Source organism: Pteropus alecto, unplaced genomic scaffold, assembly GCF_000325575.1.
Source record: "Pteropus alecto unplaced genomic scaffold, ASM32557v1 scaffold3, whole genome shotgun sequence".
In the NCBI taxonomy this organism is placed as follows: Eukaryota; Metazoa; Chordata; class Mammalia; order Chiroptera; family Pteropodidae; genus Pteropus; species Pteropus alecto.
In genome coordinates, this window is record NW_006442484.1 from 48,030,550 (window position 1) to 48,051,321 (window position 20,772).

Genomic DNA, 20,772 nt, shown 5'->3' on the forward strand with positions numbered 1-20,772 from the left:
TGGAAATAATAATTCTACCCTGAACTGTAAGAGCACCACTATGTCTCAATACAACGACAATAATCATGGGTGTCTTCACCCTGGAGTTAGGTTCCCCTATTTCTGCCATTTTATAGATCAGGAAACTGAGACTCACAGAGATTAAGTAATTTACCCCAAATCACAAATCCAATAATCTAGAGAGTTGGTATTTCTAAGCGACTGTGTCTTACTCTAGAGCCTGTGCCCTTAATAATCTTGCCATTTTCTCCATTCAAAATAACCAGTTCTTTCAGCCATAAAAAAAGCACTTATGAATGCAGTTTTTGACATGACATAGACAAAATTATATATATGTCTCTTTCAATTGGATTTTGCCCAGACATGCCATAAATATATTTTCTCTATATTTTAGCATCAATTTTTACTCCAGGAACGATGTTAATGATTACATTACTATTTCCATGAAGTTAAATGTTCAACAAATATAATACCTGAAAATTAGTTTTATTTTCTCTGGGGTCACAATTTGGAGGAAAAAAACCTTACATTCATTATTTATGAACCAAAACGTAAGGCTACTTAATACAGACTTTCCTTTGATTTTAATGGCACACTTTTATCCTTTAGAATATGATCCATGAAAATGTAAACGAAACATCTTAATTGTGTTTAGCCCTCATTCTCAGCAATGTTTTTCTCTGCAGTGATGGAAAAGAAACAGAATTAATTATCAGAAACACCCAGATAATTATGTTAGAAAGCTGTGAAACAAATGTTCACATTATGTCCCTTGAGAATGTCCTTTGGAACATCTTTGCACCAGAAAATACTTGATCAACACATTTTTATTTATATTACATGAAAATACATATTCTGGGAAGCTGACATTACCTTCAGCTTTTCTTCAAGTTCTATGAGAGAGCCACATAATTCAGTAATAGATTCGAGAACCTCTTTGTGTTTTGCCACTGTTTTCTCAGCATATTTCTGCCCTTCTTCAAAACCTGGGAGGAGAAGAAATAAAACTACTTTTTAAAGACATTTACAAGAAATTTTTTTAGAGTTTTCTTTTTCAATTATGGTTAATATTTAATATTATTTTATATTAGTTTCAGGTGTACAAGATAGTGGTTAGACATTTCTATAATTTATGAAGTGATTCCCCCCAATTAGTCTAGTACCTACCTGGCACTATACACAGTTATTACTGAGTAAAACTATTTTTAAAAGTCAAATCCCTGGCAGAAAAAAAAACAAAAACCAGGCATTAATTTATCTCTCCAGTGTCTAGTGTAAGGACTGGTAGATAGTAAGTGCTTAATAAATACTTGCTGAACAGATAAATAAATAAAAGCATTTTTTTTTAAAACCAGATATTCTAGAAAAATGGTTACACTTGCTGCACCATGTCACTTTTATGTAACCTAAATAAGTTGTTATATTAATTTTCTTAAAGCTTTATTCTAATCAGTTTTCTCTTGTTCAGAATATTCAGTAGTTCTTTTCTACCTAGAAAACTATACATTAAAGGACCTCCTTAATATGGTTTCAATTTGCCTCTGTCAAATGTGTATCATCCTAATTCTCTCACATATTTAATCTCTGGCCAAACTGAACAAGCAATTCTTCCCTCAAAATCCCCACAGCCACGAAGTATTCTTTGCCATCCTAAGAATGCCCTCCCCTGACTTCCTATTTCTGCTGTTAAAATCTTATCTTCCTTTTAAGATCTACTTCAAATGATAGTATCTTTGTGAAAAAATTTTTAATCTTTCCCAAGTGGATTTTATCTCCTCCTACTGGAATAGTAATAAAAATATCTACCACATAGTGAGTGCACAGGCATTTTATGTACATTATCTAATGTAATCCTCCTCAGGAAGATTCTATTGTGTTTTACAAATGAGGAACCTAAGGCTCAGAAGACCTTCTTCGGGTAACCCAGACAATAACTAGAGAACCAGGGATGTGAACCTCGACTACTGAAATCCACAATTTAGACTAAACTGTATAGCACATTGTTATGTGTTAGGCTGAATTGTGTCCCTCTCAAAATGCATATGCTGAAGTCTTGGAATGTAACCATTTTTAGAGATAAGATTTTCAAAGTGCAGACTAAGTTAAAAAAATGCCATTAAGGTGGGGCTCTAATCCAATAAGACTGGTGCTCTTATAAGAAGAGAGAAACCAGTGATGTCTGTAAAGAGATAGCAAGATGGTGGCCGTATGAAAAGACAGCAAGATGGTGGCCATCTGCAAGCCAAGGATAGAGGCCTCACGAGAAACCAAGCCTGTCAGCACCTCGATCTTAGATGTCTAGCCTCCAGAACTGGGAGGAAATAAATTTCTGTTGTTTCAGCCACTCTGTCTAGTATTTTGTTATGGTGGCCCAAGCAGACTGAAATATACATCTTTCTCACTGCATTTACCATATCATGTCTTCTATGGCTAGACTGTGGATCCTAGAATGAAGGAACTAGGTCTTATTTGTCTTTATGTCAATCACAGCTCCTAGTACCTAAAAGGTATTCAAAAAATGTTTGAGATAAATTTGTTTTTATTAAAATTCTGATTTTAATAATGGTCGGGTGGCCTGCAAGAGTCGATATAATATTCTTAAATTAGCTTACTTGATGTAAAATTTTAAAAATGCATAGATTCCATACTGAAAAGATAGACTCATGCCACTTATTTATTCATTCAATGACTCATTTATTCATCAAATATTTAAGTACTTAGTATGCACCACAAAGCAGTGAACTAACAGGCAAAATCCCTTTTCTCATGGAGCTTACACTCTGGTGAGGAAAGGCAAGAAACAAACAAGTAACTATACAATTTGTCAGCTGGTGACAAAGACCAGGAAGGAATACAAAACAAAGCAGGATACAGGATTGTGCAGGATGGGGATGAAATGTAATTTTTATGGGGTCCTTGTGAGTTCTTGCCATGTCCTGAAATTGAATAGACACTGAAATACAGTGATAAAAATTACTGCCCTTGCCCTCAGGAGCTTATGGTCAGTAGAGACATTAGACAAATAAACAGGCAATTATGCTACAGTGTGAAAAATATAATAATAGAGGAAAACATATACAATGTCATGAGAATAGAATGCCTCCAAAAGCTTTTAGTGAAATTTATACAGTGACCGTAGTAAGAATGCTGCATCATATTAGTTTTCACTAATTTTTCCAATCTATATTTTACTATATTTATGTTTCCACACCTTTCCTTTAGAAAATAATTAGTAATTCATTCTCAATTTAATATTAGGTAGTATAGTATATATTGTTGTACAAAATTTTTATGGCTATCTGTGGATAGTGCTTCATGTTACAAGAGAAAATACCCATCTGGCAGTAGCTGTGGGCAGCCAAATGAAGCTTTTTGTATCACTAGTTGCTATCTTCTTTCTGGGCTGTATTAACCTGGTCACTGGGAATAAGTCTTGGTCTCATAGTTAATAATATTAGAGAATTCATGAAACTCATTCCTCAGTGCCCTCAAGAACTGTCATCACCCAGGGGCTTCTTAAATCGTGGCCTCCTTTAGATAGAAAAACTTCTCAGATAATACAGCTGACAAGTGTGTTATTTTTCCTAGTCATAAAGAAGAGGAAAGCAGAACCCATGAGGTGATAATTCAAGTTCTCTTATTTATTCCACGAATGAAAAGAAGGCAAATTTTCTAGCTCTTTCTTACGTCCATGAACCATAACCTTCATAGAAATGAGAGGGCTGTAGACTTTGGCCTTAGTTTTATACTTATTTAAAGTATTATGGGAGTTTTGTATGTTTTTCAGGAAATCACTCTAGTAAAAATTAGATTTTTGGTCTCAATAAGCTGAGTATTGTTATAGTTTTAATATACTGAAGATGATCAACAGGAACAGGGGAGAAAAGAGGTTAGAGCAGGAGGGTTTACACATAGTAGTTAAAAATCCACAGGCTTCATCTCCTGCAGACAGAAGTTCTTTTGCAGTTCCCTATTGTTTACTTTTGCTGGTTATGAGCTCTTATCTGGAGCATTTAAGTTGATGTAGTGAGGGCTCTGAGGGCTTGCCATGCTCTTCTTTCTGTTGGATTAGATTCTGTATAGATTTGTTTAATGGCGAATCATCGGATATCTTAAAAGGGACCTACCATATAATCGTTGCGCAAGGTCACTGATCTCCTGAATCCTTTCCTCTTGCTGAGGCACTGAGGGCGTAATAAACTTATTGAACTGCTGGTGGAGAATTTCCACAGCTTCCTTTGTCTTGCACTCTGTGGAATATTTTCCAACTCTTATAACTGTGGCACTTGCATCTTCACACCAAAAATGACACTAAATTAAAATGGGACAAAGCATAGATTAAAGAGATACCATCTTTCTAAAGTTCTTCATTTTGGCCAATGAAGTATCAAATTTCAATTTCCTCAAACTTTACATTTATATTGGTTTGAAATCTCTAAACCTTTATATAGAAAATATCAAAATATGATCATATACTTTGCACCTGGATGTTAGAGTCAGATAAGAAAGTAAAAATATGGAAATTCATTTTATTTCCTCTCTTCTTAGATTTGCCTGAAGCGTAATTCCTAAGAGGAATGTTGCATACTTTTAAGACTAGGCAGTATAAAAAAAGGGTATGCACGAAAAAGAATCCAAATATCAGCTACAAGGAAAGAAAAAAGTCCAAACACACAAAATCCAGCCAAATTAATTGAAATCATTCACAATACATGGATAAAGTATTGCCTGATTAACATTCAAATGAATTCTCTTTTGGAGTGAGTTTTAGTCTATGGATTGAGGAAATACCATCTGAAGGACAGCATTTGACCTTTTTAAATTAAAAGACATTCAATCATATTTTCAAAGCACAGTGGAGAATTGAGACAGTTTCTCACTAAAAATAAATAACTGTGATGGAGGAACATGTCTGACCAAGGCCACAAGCACTTACTCTGAGTGAAAAATAGAAACACACGACTCTGTAAGAAGCTGGCTTTAAATAAATGCCACATAGCAACAGCAAACCTATATATCATATATGTAAGAGTGATCATCTTGCTCCTTCTTAATATGATGTTAAATCTAAAAACTTTACTACATTAGTGGTAAAGAGAGATGGTTGGTGTCTCAGAATAATGGGCTACAAAGAATACTCCAGAACTTCAGTTATAGAGTTTCTTCCACATGAAGTATGCAAATAATAACTTTAACTTGTCAAATTTCATATATTTTAAGTGTACACTATCATTTATCTTCTTGACAAAAACAAAAAGAATATCAATAACAATTTTGCACCTGAAAAATCCTAGTATCACCATTTCTTTCTAAACACTTCCAAATTCTGTGAAGTAAATAAGTCATTTTAAGTATTTTAAACAAATATCAAGTAGTGAACATAATTCCATGATGATTAAATATCTTGAATTGATGAGATTATGAAGAAATGAGAAATCCTTACACGTTCCTGATAAGAATAAATTAGTAAAATCTTTCCAAAGAACAATTGGACAATACAATCAAACCTTATAACCTTCAGCCCCTTTGGTCTGGCAATTCTACTTTAGGAAATTATCGTAAGGAATTAATCATGAAAAGGAGCACGGTACATGGATTTAATGACAATAATAGCCAATGCAGCATTGTTTTAAAGTAGCGGCATAATTTTCTTAAACAACATTATAACATCGATAGCATCACAAGAAGAGAATACCTCTTCTATCATCTCCTGGAGATGCTCAATCAGGTCCAAATTCTTCTTGTAATCTGTTACAACTTTGTCAAACTCATCCACATGTTTTTGCAAATCCTTCATGGCTTCCAAAAGCACATTAACTTTATTATTTGGATAATTTAAGAAAGAATCAGAAGTTTTAATCTCAACTTTTTCCATTTTCCTTTTCAAAGCCTGTGCCAAAAAAAGTTTTTAAAATAAAATTCAATTTTTATTTAAAAGGCTAGCAAATGATTAAATATTAAATATTGGAGAAAAACTTGGAAAAAATTTTGTAGCTTCTTCCATTAATATATTAAAATCATAATTATTACAAATGTATTTTGGAAAGAATTGGTTTTCTTCCACATAGTATATTGATTCAGCATTTAGCAAACAGAAACTTTTTCTACACCAGGGTCTATTCCAGATTTTGAGAATGATACTATGATTAAAAAAATAAGACAATAATCATAAAAACATGTACTTTATTGTCTTCAGTAAGTTCACTGTTTCCTGGGAAAGGCATTTAAATAATCTGGCCAGCACATGTCATAATTGAGGTAGGTAAAAGAGTCTATAACAACATTGGAGAAAACTCCTGACAGAAGTGAGTGCAAGGAAAAGAAGAGAAGTGTACAAAAGGTGTACGCATGTGTGCATGAATGTGTGTATGTGTGTGTTTGTGTGTGTGTATGTTGATGGGAAGAATGGAAGCAAAGAAGCTAGATAGGTTTGGCAGAAACCATTCTGGAACAGCTTTCAAAAGATAAATCAATTTATTACATATGTTACATGAAGAACCCAATTGCTATAAAAATGAAAAACACATTTTTAGTCCCAATGCATTAAAAGGCCCAAGGATTAGGCATCTAGAATTGAAATGTAAATGATTTTGCAATAATTGTAGTAGTATATGCAAACACACTCTCTCTCTCTCTCTCTCTCTCTCTCTCTCTCTCTCGTTACCTGTATTTTTTCAGCATACATATCAACTTGTTGAATTTGATATTTAAGAGCCTTAAGATTCCGAGCCTTTTCATTTTTCTTAGTGTAATTAAACTTCAAATTGTTGAATTTCTTTTTGGTATCTTTGAATGACTCTTTGAGCTACAGGTCAATAAAAAGAAAGGTGATGTCCTTAAAATGAGCACACTAATATTCACTTGTAATAAATCAAAATATTTAAACACTTCAAAATATCCATAATCTTCACAATGTATCTAGAGTGATTTCAATAGAAAACAAGTCTGCTAAGTGAACATATAATGTGAATTTAAACATAGACCCAAAATATACATAATTATAAATTGTTCTTAGTACTTTTTGAGTTGAAACTTATAATTAGGTTTCCAGTTATAGAATATTCTTTGGCCTCCATTCAATAGTTTGTTTGTTTCTTTTTAATATATCATAGACTTTCAACAACTCATTTTTTTATTTGTACTTATTTGATATAAATTTTTCCATTCACTCTGTTCCCTGTGTACTAATATTTGTCCCATCTCCCAATGTTCTCTTATAGCCATCACGTATAAATTATTAAGGCTCTAAGAAGCTGCTCATGTTGCAGAGGTCAATGAAATTATGACATTTAGACTACCTAGGATATTAGTAGGTTGGAAGAGGAAACTCATTATGGGATTTAGTAGGAAAAGAACTTTTTTGCCCTATTCTAGCTAAAAATTATTTTTTGTGAACAGTTTCCAGAAGATATTTAATTCTTATATATAGGCCCTTAACTTTGAAGGTCTTTCAAAAATGGAAAAGTAAAGTGACGGTTGTCATCGATGATACAAAGCTAATTTGTGTATAACAAAGTATATGCTGAACATTGAGAACAGGGCTTAAGTTATGAGAGTCTCAAGAACAAATAGCTCAGGTTTACCAGTGAACCAAACTTTTAAGCAGTCCAGTTCTACTGAACACACCATTTCTGTGCTCTTCTCTAAATTCAAGAAGAATAAACATATTGATGGGCCATTCTCTCTTTATATTATCAGTAAAGAGAAGGACAGAGAAAACATAAATCTTCTCAGATTGTATGGAAGCATTTAACATCAAGAATGAAAAATGTCATGGTTGATAAACTTAAGGTATGGTAAGAAAAGTCAGAAAAACATTGAAATTCTTTTTAATGACAGCAAATAAATTGTTTGGGATAGAATAAAGGCTGTGTGCTTGCTAGATTTTAAACTTGTAATGCAGAAAAACACATCCGTCTTAGAAAATGCTTGCTTTCTCAAAATGCTTATTTTGAATTCTGCATATTATAAAAACAAAACCTTGACCTTACTTTCAACACTTCCTGGAGACAATTATCTATAAAGCCCTGGCAGACTTGTATACATGAAAATTACTATACTGATGCAATTTTTGCACCTGATCCACTAATACTTAATCAGAGATGTTTATTTTATACGGTAAATAAAATGCTGAATATTTGTTTTAAGCTACAAACTAAGCACAGAGATCACACTAAACATTTAAATTGATAAATCAGTTACATTCTAAAGGAGTGGAAAGAATTATAGCATCAATATTTGAAAACTATTTCTCTATCAGAACTCAGAAAAAATATTTAAAAGATCATATTCAGTTAATATATTTATGAGATAATTAGTATTTGAATTCTCTCATATTTGGTGTTTTAATATGCATGTGCTTGATTTTAGTGGGAAAAGACAAATGAGGTAAACTTTATGAGATTAAAAAGACTGTATAAAGAGAATATATACTGAATTATTCACATGAAACTTGGGAAGGAACTGTTTTCTGTGAAGTCAAAGTATCTATGGGCATAATAATCACTACATTGTAGGAAATCAGAGACCCTTGTATCTTTAAAAAACATGTGAGAAGTTAGTATTTAATGAGTAGAGTTTCTGATTAAGATCATGAAAAAGTTCTGAAAATGAATAGTGGTGATGATTGTATAATAATGTAAATGTACATAATATCGCTGATCTGTACCCTTAAAATGATTAAGATGGTAAATTTTATGTTAGTGTATTTTACCACAATAAATAAAATTTCTGTTTATAATAAAATTAAAATTAAAAAATGAAACAAAGAGAGACATAACATTTCCTATAACTAATATTTATCGATTAAAAAATAAAATATTATATTATTTTTTTCCTTCCTAGAACATGATATATATTATAAACTTCAGTCATCAGCCTGACATCTACTGTGATACATCTATTTATTTAGATGGGAAAGATCAACATCTATTTGAAAACCACGTGATGAATGGAGAAAGGTTGGACCTTAACCCCTTATTTCTAAACCATGAAATTTTAAATCTACTTTGCATTAAGAAATTTAAGACTGATAAATGACGAGTGCACTTTTATTGCTATTTGCTTCAAAATGTACGCGCTTCCACAGAAGATGATTCATAAGGACAAAGAATGTTCATGGCACTATGAGTATACAAAAAGGGACCTGCTTCTTTCTGACACATGAGATCCTCTGAGGAAGTTGCCGGCACTTTTCTCTTTTGGAACCACTGTAAATCCATCTTAAATCCTATGCCTTTCCAAGCTCAAATTTGGGACCACTGCAGACACAAGTGGAAGGCAGCATGCATGAACTACCTTTAGCAACTAGATATTCAGAAAAATCTAGCCATGCTTAATTTTCTTACCTGGACATTTCAATATGAAAACAATTTCCCATCTAATACTCACATAACTCGTGATCATATTTTTAAAAGAATTGAGTGCCATGGTTGCTTGGCTGTGGTATCATTGTTCATGCAGCTGTTTCTAACTTTAGTTAGCTTGTCAACAATGGGGAATGTTGACGATGGTTAAGACAACTGCTCCACTGGGGCACATAAGCCAAAAGAACACCCAAAGCTTGGGGCAAGATAAAGTTTATCCTATTGAAATCTTTAAATGTTGTTATAATTCATATTCGTAAAACTTCTGAAAGTGTTAAAAATAAAAATAAGGAGAAAGCTTTTTTTCCCCCCCAGTGAATAGTTTGATTTTCCTATTTTTCCACTTGCTCAGCTCCTCCATATTTGTTATGGAATAAGCAGACTAAGTTAATATAGCTATAATTAGAAAAAAAAATATTAAGACTTTAATACTGTAGTTCTTTTGTAACTAGCAGAATGAGCATCCTCACCAAGTTTTCCAGGGAGTGGTAGCCTCTCTCTGAGGGTTAGGAATAAACAAAGCTTCTTTGAGAATAAGCAAAAGGGTAGTCCTTGATGAAGCTGGTTAAGGCAGCTTTGGCACAAGAATGAATTATTTGTGAGTCTGTTGTTGGCAAGGCCAATTTAAATATGTGAAGGACATGGGACATTTTAAAATTAAAGAAATGCATTTAAAACAAAAGGCTTTCTTTAGAACTATGGCACATGTTTGGCCAGAAGCAAAAAAATGAAACAAGTAGTCCATTTCTCTTAATGTCCACTTCATGAGCTTTATTTGTTGCCCACCACTGTGTCCACTCCAGACAAAAAGATCTCCGTTTGATGTTCATTTTCACTAAGGGAAAGCTGCGATGTTATCACCTCCCAGGGATGTTTGCATTTGAAATGAAGGGACCCAAAGACTCACAGTTTAACTGGAATGATTTGTTACAATGATTAATGGTGGAACATAAGGCCTCAGTGCTGGAGAGATTTCAAGACAAGACTTTCTTGCCCTCCTTCCATTTGGCAACTGCTCTGCTGTCTTCCTGTGCTTAAGGTCAGGTTTGTAGCAGCGGAAAGTGGGGCACCGTGGAAGGAAAAGACAACTGCTCCTTTTTAAATTGTAGGTGCCAGCTTGTCTCAGTAGTACCTATTTTATCCACTCTGCAAGTTTTGTGCATTCATAATATATTTAAGTTTTATTTTCTGAACATGATAACTATGATCTTACACTTCAGCTATCTATATTTTTTAGGAAGAAGAGTCATTTTGCAGATGTAAAACACCAATATTTTAACATAATTTAACTGTGGGATGGACATTTTCAGAACAAATTATAATCATTCCTATCCTCTTACTCATACTATTGAATGGACCCACAGTGGGGCCTGATAATGAGTGGCTGCGACTGAAATCCCATGGGCTTTAATTTACCTAAGACTCTGTTTCCTGAGGACTTTTGCATACTTATGGCTCAGCACACAGTAGCCACAGTGATTTATGTTAAATGACAATAATTTAGTTCTTTTCTTAAAATGATAAATTAGGGTTATCAATCTGGAAAATAATAATAATTACCTGTACTATACCATAGTGCTTCCCCCATCAGGTGTTTTGCCCATCTGTATACTTTTCCTGCTTCCTTTCTTGCTAATTGGTGACTGTCCATAGTCATTTTGTTAATGGCAAAGCATCATACAATGTCAGGAGGTTTAATTTAATAGTTGTGTATGTGTATATAGCTGTACCATTCCCCTATTCTAATTTACTGCTTCTAATCTGCCTTGTATTCCTGGAACTCAGATGAATGACTTATCCAAATTCACAAAAGAATTTGTGTGATTAGAACACACACTCTGATATATGGAATATATATATATTCCATATATATTTCCTTCCTGCTGGGTAAGATGTTGCTATAGTATAAAAACTTCAGGCTAAAGTAATATAATTATATGAAAGCTTCTGTTTACAAGTTTATTTTGAGAAAATGGATACCAACCCAATTCTGTCATTATTATTCTTTACAGCAAAGTAATTGTGACCCATAATGAAACTCAAGCTACAAATTTCCATTAACATCATGTAAATGCAAAGGTAATTTTTTGGTCAGATTGCAAGAAGAAAATGTGCTCAGTATTAACTTATTACATTTCTAAATGAAGATGTGTAAAGAATGAGTAATGATGTTCTGTCATGCAATATGGCAGAAAATGTCTGTAATGCTTTGTGTATTAACAACTTATTTATATTGCCAGGCAAGAAGATACATAGTGAAATTCAACATTCATGCATATAAACGTATCTTTGTGTGAAATGGGCGAGAAAAAAAAAACAAAACTCCAGAAAATATGGCAGTCTGAAGGCTATGTTTTCTAGTAGATAGACATGGAGATAATAAGATTTCTCAATTCTCCATATTATATAGTATATGAAATTAGAAAAAACAATATTTTACCCAAAAATAATCAGGGCAAAAAAGCATGGTTCTTTGTCTTTAAGAAATTATCACATCGTATTAAAAAAAAGTCACACTTAGAACACCTCATTTTGTTTTGCCTTCAGGTACCGAGTGCTTTTCTAAGGACCTTTAGTATAGTTTAAACCGTGTAAGTTAGTTATGCCAACATCAAGAAAGAAATTTTGAAATAACCAAATAAACTGTGCTATTATATCAGATCATATAAACAGCTTATAACACATATGCTAGAAAATAAAGATAGAAGAGGAAAACACAGAAAAAGGATACGTTTAACATCAGATCATGCAGTGGGTGAACAAACTAAATTCAAGTGAATGGTGAACTCTGAGTTTAGCAAATGACAAGTGTGTTTGTGGCCAGTTAATTAGCCTCTGGTCCAAAGCTGAATCTCTGAAACACTATGAGCAGAGACTCTGCAGTCCTGTTTCACATTGCTCAAGTGAAAATTGTATACACCTCAGTTTTCTCATCTGAAAATGGAGATGTTGAGCTAGACATTCTCCAAAATGTATTTCAACTCAGAGTCTGTGAATTTCTAAGATGCTCTCTTAGCACATTAGAAACAAAACAGTGTGTTTTCAAATCAAGATAAAAAAAACAAATGCTATGCTTGGTCTAGATCCCTGGTGGGGCATCTGATTTTATATTTTTATACAGAAAAAAAGTAGTGTAACATATTGCTTTTAATTTTACATAATGTTTTAAGTATCTATACCAAATATTAATGATGATAATAATAAAAATGTCTAGGTGTCAAATATTATTACCACTTGGAATCTAGCCACTTGTTTGTGCTCTGATGTTTACAATACAAACTAGAACACACATATCTTTATTTTACTAAAGGTCACTGAAAATATTCCTTCTGATTATTTTCCCGTTTAGGCTCATGTTTGAAAAGTCCAGGGCGTAGATCTACACTGTGACATGCCTGCTATAATCTTTAGAAGACAGGAAAGGGGAAAAGGACCAAAGGGTTCAAAGATCCTTTAAATATGAAACTGTAACCTACATCAAAGATTAGTTGAAGTAGAAGCAAGTGGGAAGAATAGCTTTTAATACTTAAGATCATGTTAAAGTGAGATCTGATTCCTAAATCAAATCCTTACATATCTGGTTGCTCATTCCTGTTTTGGTACAGACAATCCTGGGGCATCCCTACTATGACTAGAAAGGTCATCTGTTGTCGCTGAGGCTGGCTCCCAGCATAGGATCATCACGAGGCAGCCCCTGTAAATAGAACCATTGTGGGAAGGGCCTGAACAGGGAGACCCGAATCCATAAATGCCATAGCACTTTAGGGAGATGGAAACCAAACCACAGGGGCCTAGGAATTAGCCTTAGCCTGCTCCACTTGTGGTCTCAGTAAACAGAGAGCTGAACATCACGGCCAGCAGAGAGATTTTCAGCAAGACAAAAGTTTACAAAATAATGAGAAGAAAATAAGAAGAGGGAGAAGGAGGAAGCAGAAAGAAGATAACACTGGGAAAGATAGTAAACGAATTGTTTTCATGCCTGGGAATCTAAATTTTGTAGTCTTGGAGAGAATAATATTCTTCTTAAGATTGTTTCCCTTACCAAGATGTGACTGAAGAGCTGTTAGCTGCAGTATAGGAACCAGAAGAGGCCATTCTACTACCTAGAGGGCAGGCTATCCTACAGATTTAACTCCTTAATGAATCTCTAGCCCAGAATGATTCCCTGGAACACAGACTGAGCAGAAACTCTACAGTCCTACAGCTCATTGCTAAAATAAAAATTGCTGCTGATGTTAGTTTGTGCTTCCCTCCTGTTGAATGGGATCCAAGCGGCATCGTCTGCTCTCTCCTCCTCTTGTTTCCTCCTAGCCGTGCTTCCCTCCTGCCCTTGGCTGTGGTCTATGAAAGTGTGACCTGCAGGAAAGGACACTTCAGAGCTAGACCATGTTTAAGTTTAGTTACTCAAACTTTAATGCATGCTCTAATGTTTGATAATATTTGGCATGTGTTGGGCCTAGATTGTATAAATTGGTCATTAACAGAACATTCAAGAAGGTTTACCCATTCCTTCTCCTCCTACCCTCTTTCCTAATAGATTTGTGACTGATGGACTCAGAAACGTTGCACTCTAAGTGGGGATAAATCTGTAATTATGGTACCTTGTGTGCTACTGTCAATTCCTAGTCAAGAATTGGGACCCTTGAAAGGAAAGTTTGACTAGGGAAAGGTGATAGTTGTAGCCCAGTATGTGTCTGGGCCTCTGAGGCAAAAAGCCTAGTCCTTAGCATCCCTTCACTGTGAGTCAGTGGTACTTAAATAGAATCTCAGCAGGCTATTGCTGGCTGCAAAGGGACACTGTCACCCTTTCTGTCCTGACAGGCTATAATCGCTCAAGTAAATGACTGCTATAAGGGTTTGAGTGGGGGGAGAAAAAAAGCATATGATAAACAGTAATACTACACTCTAGGTTTTTCTATGCATTGACAATGCACTGACTTCAACAAGTTTGGGAGCTTGAAGTTTACTCAAACTTTCTGATCCCTGAGGCCATTGCTCTGTGGACTAAAGGTCAAGGGTGAAAAACAAGTCTGAGTCTCGCATGTGTGTGCATGTGCACATGCATAGACATTTAGATACACAATTTAGGTTCAGAGAGGCTTTTGGCAATGTGTCACTCGTGCCACCAACCTCATTTATCTCATCCCTCGTGGTACAGTACTCCATGCTGCATGTCAGGGTCCGCTCATACTCTCTGGCTTTGGTGTGCCAGTTCACACTCTCCCCATCAAGGATATCCAGCTGTTGCTGTAGGCTCTTTGCAGACACATTAGAGCAGTTCTAAAAATGAAAGAGATGTGAAAGTGACAAAGGAAATGGGCAAAACAGCAATGAGACAAATATGCTATTTATCTGCATTATGAAATACATAAATGACGTCTAAAACAACAGTCTGATTTTTTTTTTTTTTTACCTTAAGCACATTTGAATATAATGATTTCAGAAAGAAGCCAGACACCCAACATGATGAGAAAGGCAAACTGTTGTATTTTCAATCTTGAAACTTCAGTTTTGAAGATCTGCTCATCACACCCAACTCCTCAGAGACACTATTCATTATAAGGTATAATTTTTACTTCAAAAGGCATAAAATATGCATTAGAAAAATTCAGCTTCTGCACTATAATTTTCCTGTCAACTCGGGCTTAACCTCAGGTTCATTATGCAAGTCCTCCAATCTCCACTCAGAAGAGGGCTGCTGAGGCCAAGGCCAGACACAATTGGAGAACAATTTACATTACTTGTGCAAAGTGAGATGTCTTAGGTTTTTTTTTTTTTCTATTTAAATTTACTAATAAAATAAAGCTCTTTAAAAAGAAAGCTTCTTCTTAGAAAAAATATATTCTATTAACGGTGACAGGTATTTTGTATTTCTATGTCTTTCAATTAAAAATACTTTAGGTTCAGTGCACTCCACATAGTTTAGTGGATATTTTAAATAGACTTTAAAATAAAATTGGCCATTATGATTTTATTAATGTTATACATATTTGATAGAATAAACATAATCATTTCTCCCCTCAAATTAGGAATTTAGAGAAGGATATATATATATTTTTTAAATCAGAGTCCAAATGTGTTATTTATGAAAATTTGATTTGGAATTACTTTTTTTGTGTTTTAGACTCCTTTGTTAAGATCATTTCAGTGGAATAAAGCAGATCCAATGACCGGTACCAAGAGCCTTTGTTCTCTATCAGGAGGCTCTTTCATTTTGTCTTTTTATGGATAAAGCAGCTTCGCTGGGCCTCAAATTCTTCATCTATAAAATGAGTGTCCTGGGATAGATGATCTCTGGGATCATCTATCCAAATTTGAAATGCTTAAGCTGTATTGCTCAAGAAATAAAGCATGGGCAACATAAATAATTTTAAAATTTTTAGTAGTCACATTAAAAATTAAAAAAGAAACAGGTGAAATTATTTTTTATAATATAGTTTAATCAAATATGTCCAAATATCAAATTTTTACCATGTAAGGAAATATTTAAAAAATTAACAAGGTTTTTTTTAGTGCTAATCTGATATTTCATGTTTACAGCACATCTCAATTATTACTAAGTTTCTATCAGAAATACTTGAACTGTATTTAAATTTCATAGAATTTATTGTTTAAAATGTAGCTTCCCATATCCAAGTTGTTCTGAACATACTTAAAAGTTTTCCAATAACTACACTGAGTGTCAATTTCCATTTAAAGTTAAATAAAATTAAAAGTTTAGTTCCTTAGCTGCATCAGGCACATTTGAAAAACCGACTGCTGTATTAGATGACACATCTCTACAATTTTTTAATTAGCTCGACAATAGATGTATCAAATAAGACTTTTATAATCAGATTTTCAGGGTTTTTTTCCCTCCTTAAAATGTTTTTCTTTTGTTATAGGGAATGGTTTAATGTATCTTTTAATTTAACATGTACTAGGCAATCTGCCTGGTTTCTTCCCTATTATAGCCCAACTCCCGCTATAATTAGGTATGAAGGATGATGTTCTGAGTTGCTTACAGGCTGCTGCACTGATGAGATGATGTTCACTCCCAGGGAAAGGGCCAATCTGTGGAGATGGTCTATATGTGCCCGCTTTTCCTGAGAGCGACTGAGGTGAACCTGGGCATCGTGAGCATTATCCAGTTCCTTTGGCTGTTCTAGAAACTCCAGTCCTCTTGATTTGAAGAGATGTTCCAGCTGGAATATAGGGCATTAACAATTAACTTGAGTTTCATATTTTTATGAAGATGGATTTTTTGGAAGCCTATTTCCTTTAACATATTTTATTAGCTGGCAAAAATGCCACCAAGCCCATCTATAATTATCAGTGTTATGGCCAAATAAGAGTTGCAATGCTGCAAATGAATAGGGTAGTATTGAAGAGTTAATGTTGTCAGTTCTATTAAAGAAGAAAACACTTTTTGATCATAATCTAAAACTTAAGCGAGATCTAGGTCTATGATCTGAGTAAATTCAGAGGCCATTTTAAAGGGATATCAATACATCTCCATTTTCTGTTAATAGAAGCTAATAACTGAATTTTTACTGAGCACTCTATGATGTTAGGTACTCGAGATACAAAAAAAATGAATTTGTTTTCTCTCAAAGAGCTTACAGTTAAGTTGCGGGGCGAGTAATGAAGAATCAAGATGCTAAAATGACAGATGAGTGGGATAAACAATGAGAGTTCTAGAAATTAAGAAGAGAAGAAAATCACTCCAAATGAGATAGGATTGTTGGAAGGAGAGACAGGATCTAGACTGGAGAATGGAGAAAAGGACCTGTCCGGTAATGGCAGCCTGAGAGTCAAGGTGTTAGGAATATGTGTGCCATCTTTGAGGGACCAAAAAGAGCTGTTTGGCTAAAATGTAAGGGAGGATAGAGGTAGAGTGAGAGAAAACTTTAAGGCCAGATTGTGAAAAGATTCTAATAAGCAATTTGACTTTTATTTATTATATAATAATTTATATTTAATTTCAAAGTTTAAGACTTTGTGTCTTCCAGATATCTATGACAAGTCTTACCTCTTCCTTGACTCGGTGGAACTGGACTGTCTTATACAGGATGTCCTCGTAGTCTTGGATTCTCTCTTTCTGTTTTTGATGGAGATGAATGAGGTCCTTCAGCTGTTGAGACTTCTCTTTCACAGGGACACCTTTGCAACTTAGCTCTTCTGATTCTTTTATAATGTACTGAACCTCATCATTCAGTTGCTAAAATGTTGAAAGTAGTAAAAAAGATTCCAGCTTTTAGAGCTTTTAACTTTACAAAGTTAAAAGCATATAAAGATGTAAGTAACCAATCATTCTTTCATTTAACAAAAACTTGTTATGAGCCTCACTTCCACCTCTGCAAATCCAGGCATTCTGCTTAATACTAAGGATACATTAGTTCATTCCTATATTCTCAGAAAAAATTTTAATTATAAGCAATGCAAAATAAGTACTTTGAAGTTAGGTGGTAAAATGCAAAATCATGTATTTCTATAGCACACCAAATATTCTAGTCATCTGTTAAGTAATGGTATTTCAGATATTTTATAAAGGTTTGATCATCTCTGATATTTAATACAGACTAGAATCAGGTGGTATGGTAAGGACACCAAGAAAAGACAAGTGTATTGCTTTTCCTCTGTGATAAAAGAATGATCAGAATGAACCACAGCTGAGCAGAACAGTAGCTACGTTGTTGCTTTAAAAGTGGTCATCTCAGAATCCACAAATAGCTACCACACGTAGGGAGGGATAAACCATCTTCTCTTTTATCTAGTACTACTCAGATATCTCTCATAGAAATCCAGATCCTGAGGTAAAATTTGCAAAGGGTGGACAACTCAAAGAGGAAGCTACTGGAAATCAAGCATGTGGGCATCAAATATATGCACGTCATAGTGACAGGGCTAAAGAAGCTATACAGTCCCTAATTTAGAGGATTTTACACATACACATACTCACACATGTGTAGGGGAACACGCACATGAGCACACATGAAATGCAAATAAGCATAGGGTATGTCAATAAACCTAACATGTAGGCTAATTGAATTTTCTACGAGTGTGGAGGAAAGAGTTCACTGGGGACTATAATGATGTGTGTTTTGTGTTGGGTGCTGGGTGGGGTGATTATATATGACACTGGTTTGTCTCAAAGGAACCTAAGTTAAATATTCCCTAAAAGAATCTTTAGTTTTCTGATTCTGGGATTCTTTAAAGCCAATACTTACAAAGTAGTGACAAATAGAAACACAGATACTTTAACTTTCCTGAAAAGAACAAGAATCCGGGCAGGAGGATAAGACTAGCAACCATTTTTGTCAGTGGTGTCAAGTTTAGGAGCAGCAGGAAGTGGGGAGTATGGAATGCATTAGCAGTCAGAGGCTCTGAACATGACTGATGATGGTTTTATCTCTCATATCCTGAGGGCTTTCTGACAGGGAAAATAGGAGAACAAAGCAAAATTCCTGAGAGGGTGGTATGAACCTGGGGTGCCAATCAGTGGGGACAGTAACATCACAGTGGTCATTTCTGGGGCTGAGGGCAGCAGAGCCTTTGTGTCAGAGGTTGCTCATCCTTATTCTGAGATGATTTGATCTAAAAACACATCTATATTCCTTAAGAAAGTGATTAGAATGAATATATATGAGGAATACATTGATAAGGTACTAATTTAATATAAATTAAAATAATCTAAGACTACTTTAAGAACATTTTGCAGCCCTAATATTTATCATCTAATACATAATGGCGCAGAAAAACAGTATGAAAAATGTGTTTTTTTAAAGTGGATTTTTAGACAAGCAATATTTTAGTTTAAAAAATAGTAATTCACTAGTCTGCTAAAATTAATTAGGTAAATTGCAACCAAGCAGTTAAAAATGTTTTTCCATTCACCCAAGTTCATCAGTTTGTTTCTTCACCTGGAACTGAGCCTTCATTGCATTCCATTTTTTCCGTAGACCTAAAATGGTCTGGAGGCTCCCTCCAAGGTCAAGTGCAGTCACAGACATAAGTGCTTCCTGAAGAAGTTTTAAGTTGTGAGTAGTCTGAAATAAACATTGGATGGTTAGGTGTATGTTTTCTTTGCACCACTAGTAAATATGTTATGATCATTCCAGTGATGACATGGTGTGTTATCAAACTTTTCAATTCCCATGAAAACACTCATCACCTCAAGTGACCTCATGGTTCTAAACCACCAATGAACAAAAGTACATTGAGTTTCCATTACCTTTTCTAGTTTTATTGTGGTAAAATAAGCATAATAAGTTTTAGGATTTTAATCATGTTTAAGTGTGCAGCTCAGTGGCATCAGTATATTCATATTGGTGGGAAACCATCACCATCATTCATCTCCAGAATTTTGTTGTCATCTCTAACTGTAACTCTGTACCCATTAAACACTAATTTCCATTTCCCCTCCCCTCAGTCCCTGATAACCTCTATTCTGCTTTCTCTATGAATTTGACTACTCTAAGTACTTCATGTAAGTGGAATCATAATATTTATCCTTTTGCATCTGGCTTATTTCACTTAGCATAATGTTTTCAAGATTCTTTCATGTTCTACCATGTGTTAGAATTTCATTCCTTAGTAACTGTGATCCCCAACCATTTTGGCCCCAAGGACTGGTGCTCTTATGGGAATCTAATGCTCGATGATCTGAGGTGGAGCTGAGGGGGTAATGCTAGCATTGGGGAGGGGCTGCAAATACAGATGAAGCTTCACTAGCTCTCCCACCACTCACCTCCTGCTGTGCGGCCCAGTTCGTAATAGGCCAGGGAGAGGTACTGGTCCGCGGCCCGGGGGTTGGGAACCCATTGTTTATGAGACTGAATAATACCCATTGCATATTCCCTCACCTTTCTAAGTTGCTCTTTGAATGTGCCCCACTGCTGTTTCACAGGCTTGCTTGCAGTGGCTTCAAGTTGCCGTGCCATCCGAAGGAGGCTGAGTTCTTCCCTTTCTGCCTTTTGGCTTTCCATAGCATTCTCCATAATGTGGACTTTATTTTTCACACTTAATATTTCATTCTCTTTTGCCTGTTAAATTAACAATCCATATAATGGCTTTTCTTTCTGAAGAAATACAACATTTTGCATTTAATATTCTAGGAGAAAACCAAAATAGATCACAACCAAAGCAGAGCATGGTTCTGATATGAAAATAAATCAGAAATGCCTGTGTAGATGAACAGCTAGGCTCTAAGAACCCATGTTCCATACTCAAACATCAGTCCTGGGTTCTTCAAGACCCCAGTGGTATTTGAGTCCTCTGCTATTGTCTGGTTATTTCCTGCAGCTTGAGGGGGTGATTGAATGAGCAATGGGATCCAGAAATATTAAAGGCAAGATTTTAATGCATAAGTTTTAAACTGTATTCTATCTTTCATTTTAACACACCCAATAGCAGATGTCAAAATCTC

At 34.7% G+C, this 20,772-nt stretch overlaps 1 protein-coding gene across 1 annotated transcript in view; it reads right to left on the bottom strand.

Annotated features, from left to right (window-relative positions):
• Positions 1 to 20,772, bottom strand: part of CCDC141 (coiled-coil domain containing 141) — a 160,744-nt gene that overhangs the window by 13,102 nt on the left and 126,870 nt on the right. The window contains exons 16-24 of the mRNA XM_015596455.2: positions 20,210 to 20,389; positions 19,268 to 19,393; positions 17,377 to 17,565; positions 16,370 to 16,549; positions 14,496 to 14,645; positions 6,665 to 6,805; positions 5,696 to 5,890; positions 4,128 to 4,311; positions 874 to 986 (exon numbers count right to left, since the gene is read on the bottom strand). Coding sequence (XP_015451941.1) covers positions 874 to 986; positions 4,128 to 4,311; positions 5,696 to 5,890; positions 6,665 to 6,805; positions 14,496 to 14,645; positions 16,370 to 16,549; positions 17,377 to 17,565; positions 19,268 to 19,393; positions 20,210 to 20,389 — 1,458 coding nt within the window. The remainder of the gene's footprint in view (positions 1 to 873; positions 987 to 4,127; positions 4,312 to 5,695; positions 5,891 to 6,664; positions 6,806 to 14,495; positions 14,646 to 16,369; positions 16,550 to 17,376; positions 17,566 to 19,267; positions 19,394 to 20,209; positions 20,390 to 20,772) is intronic.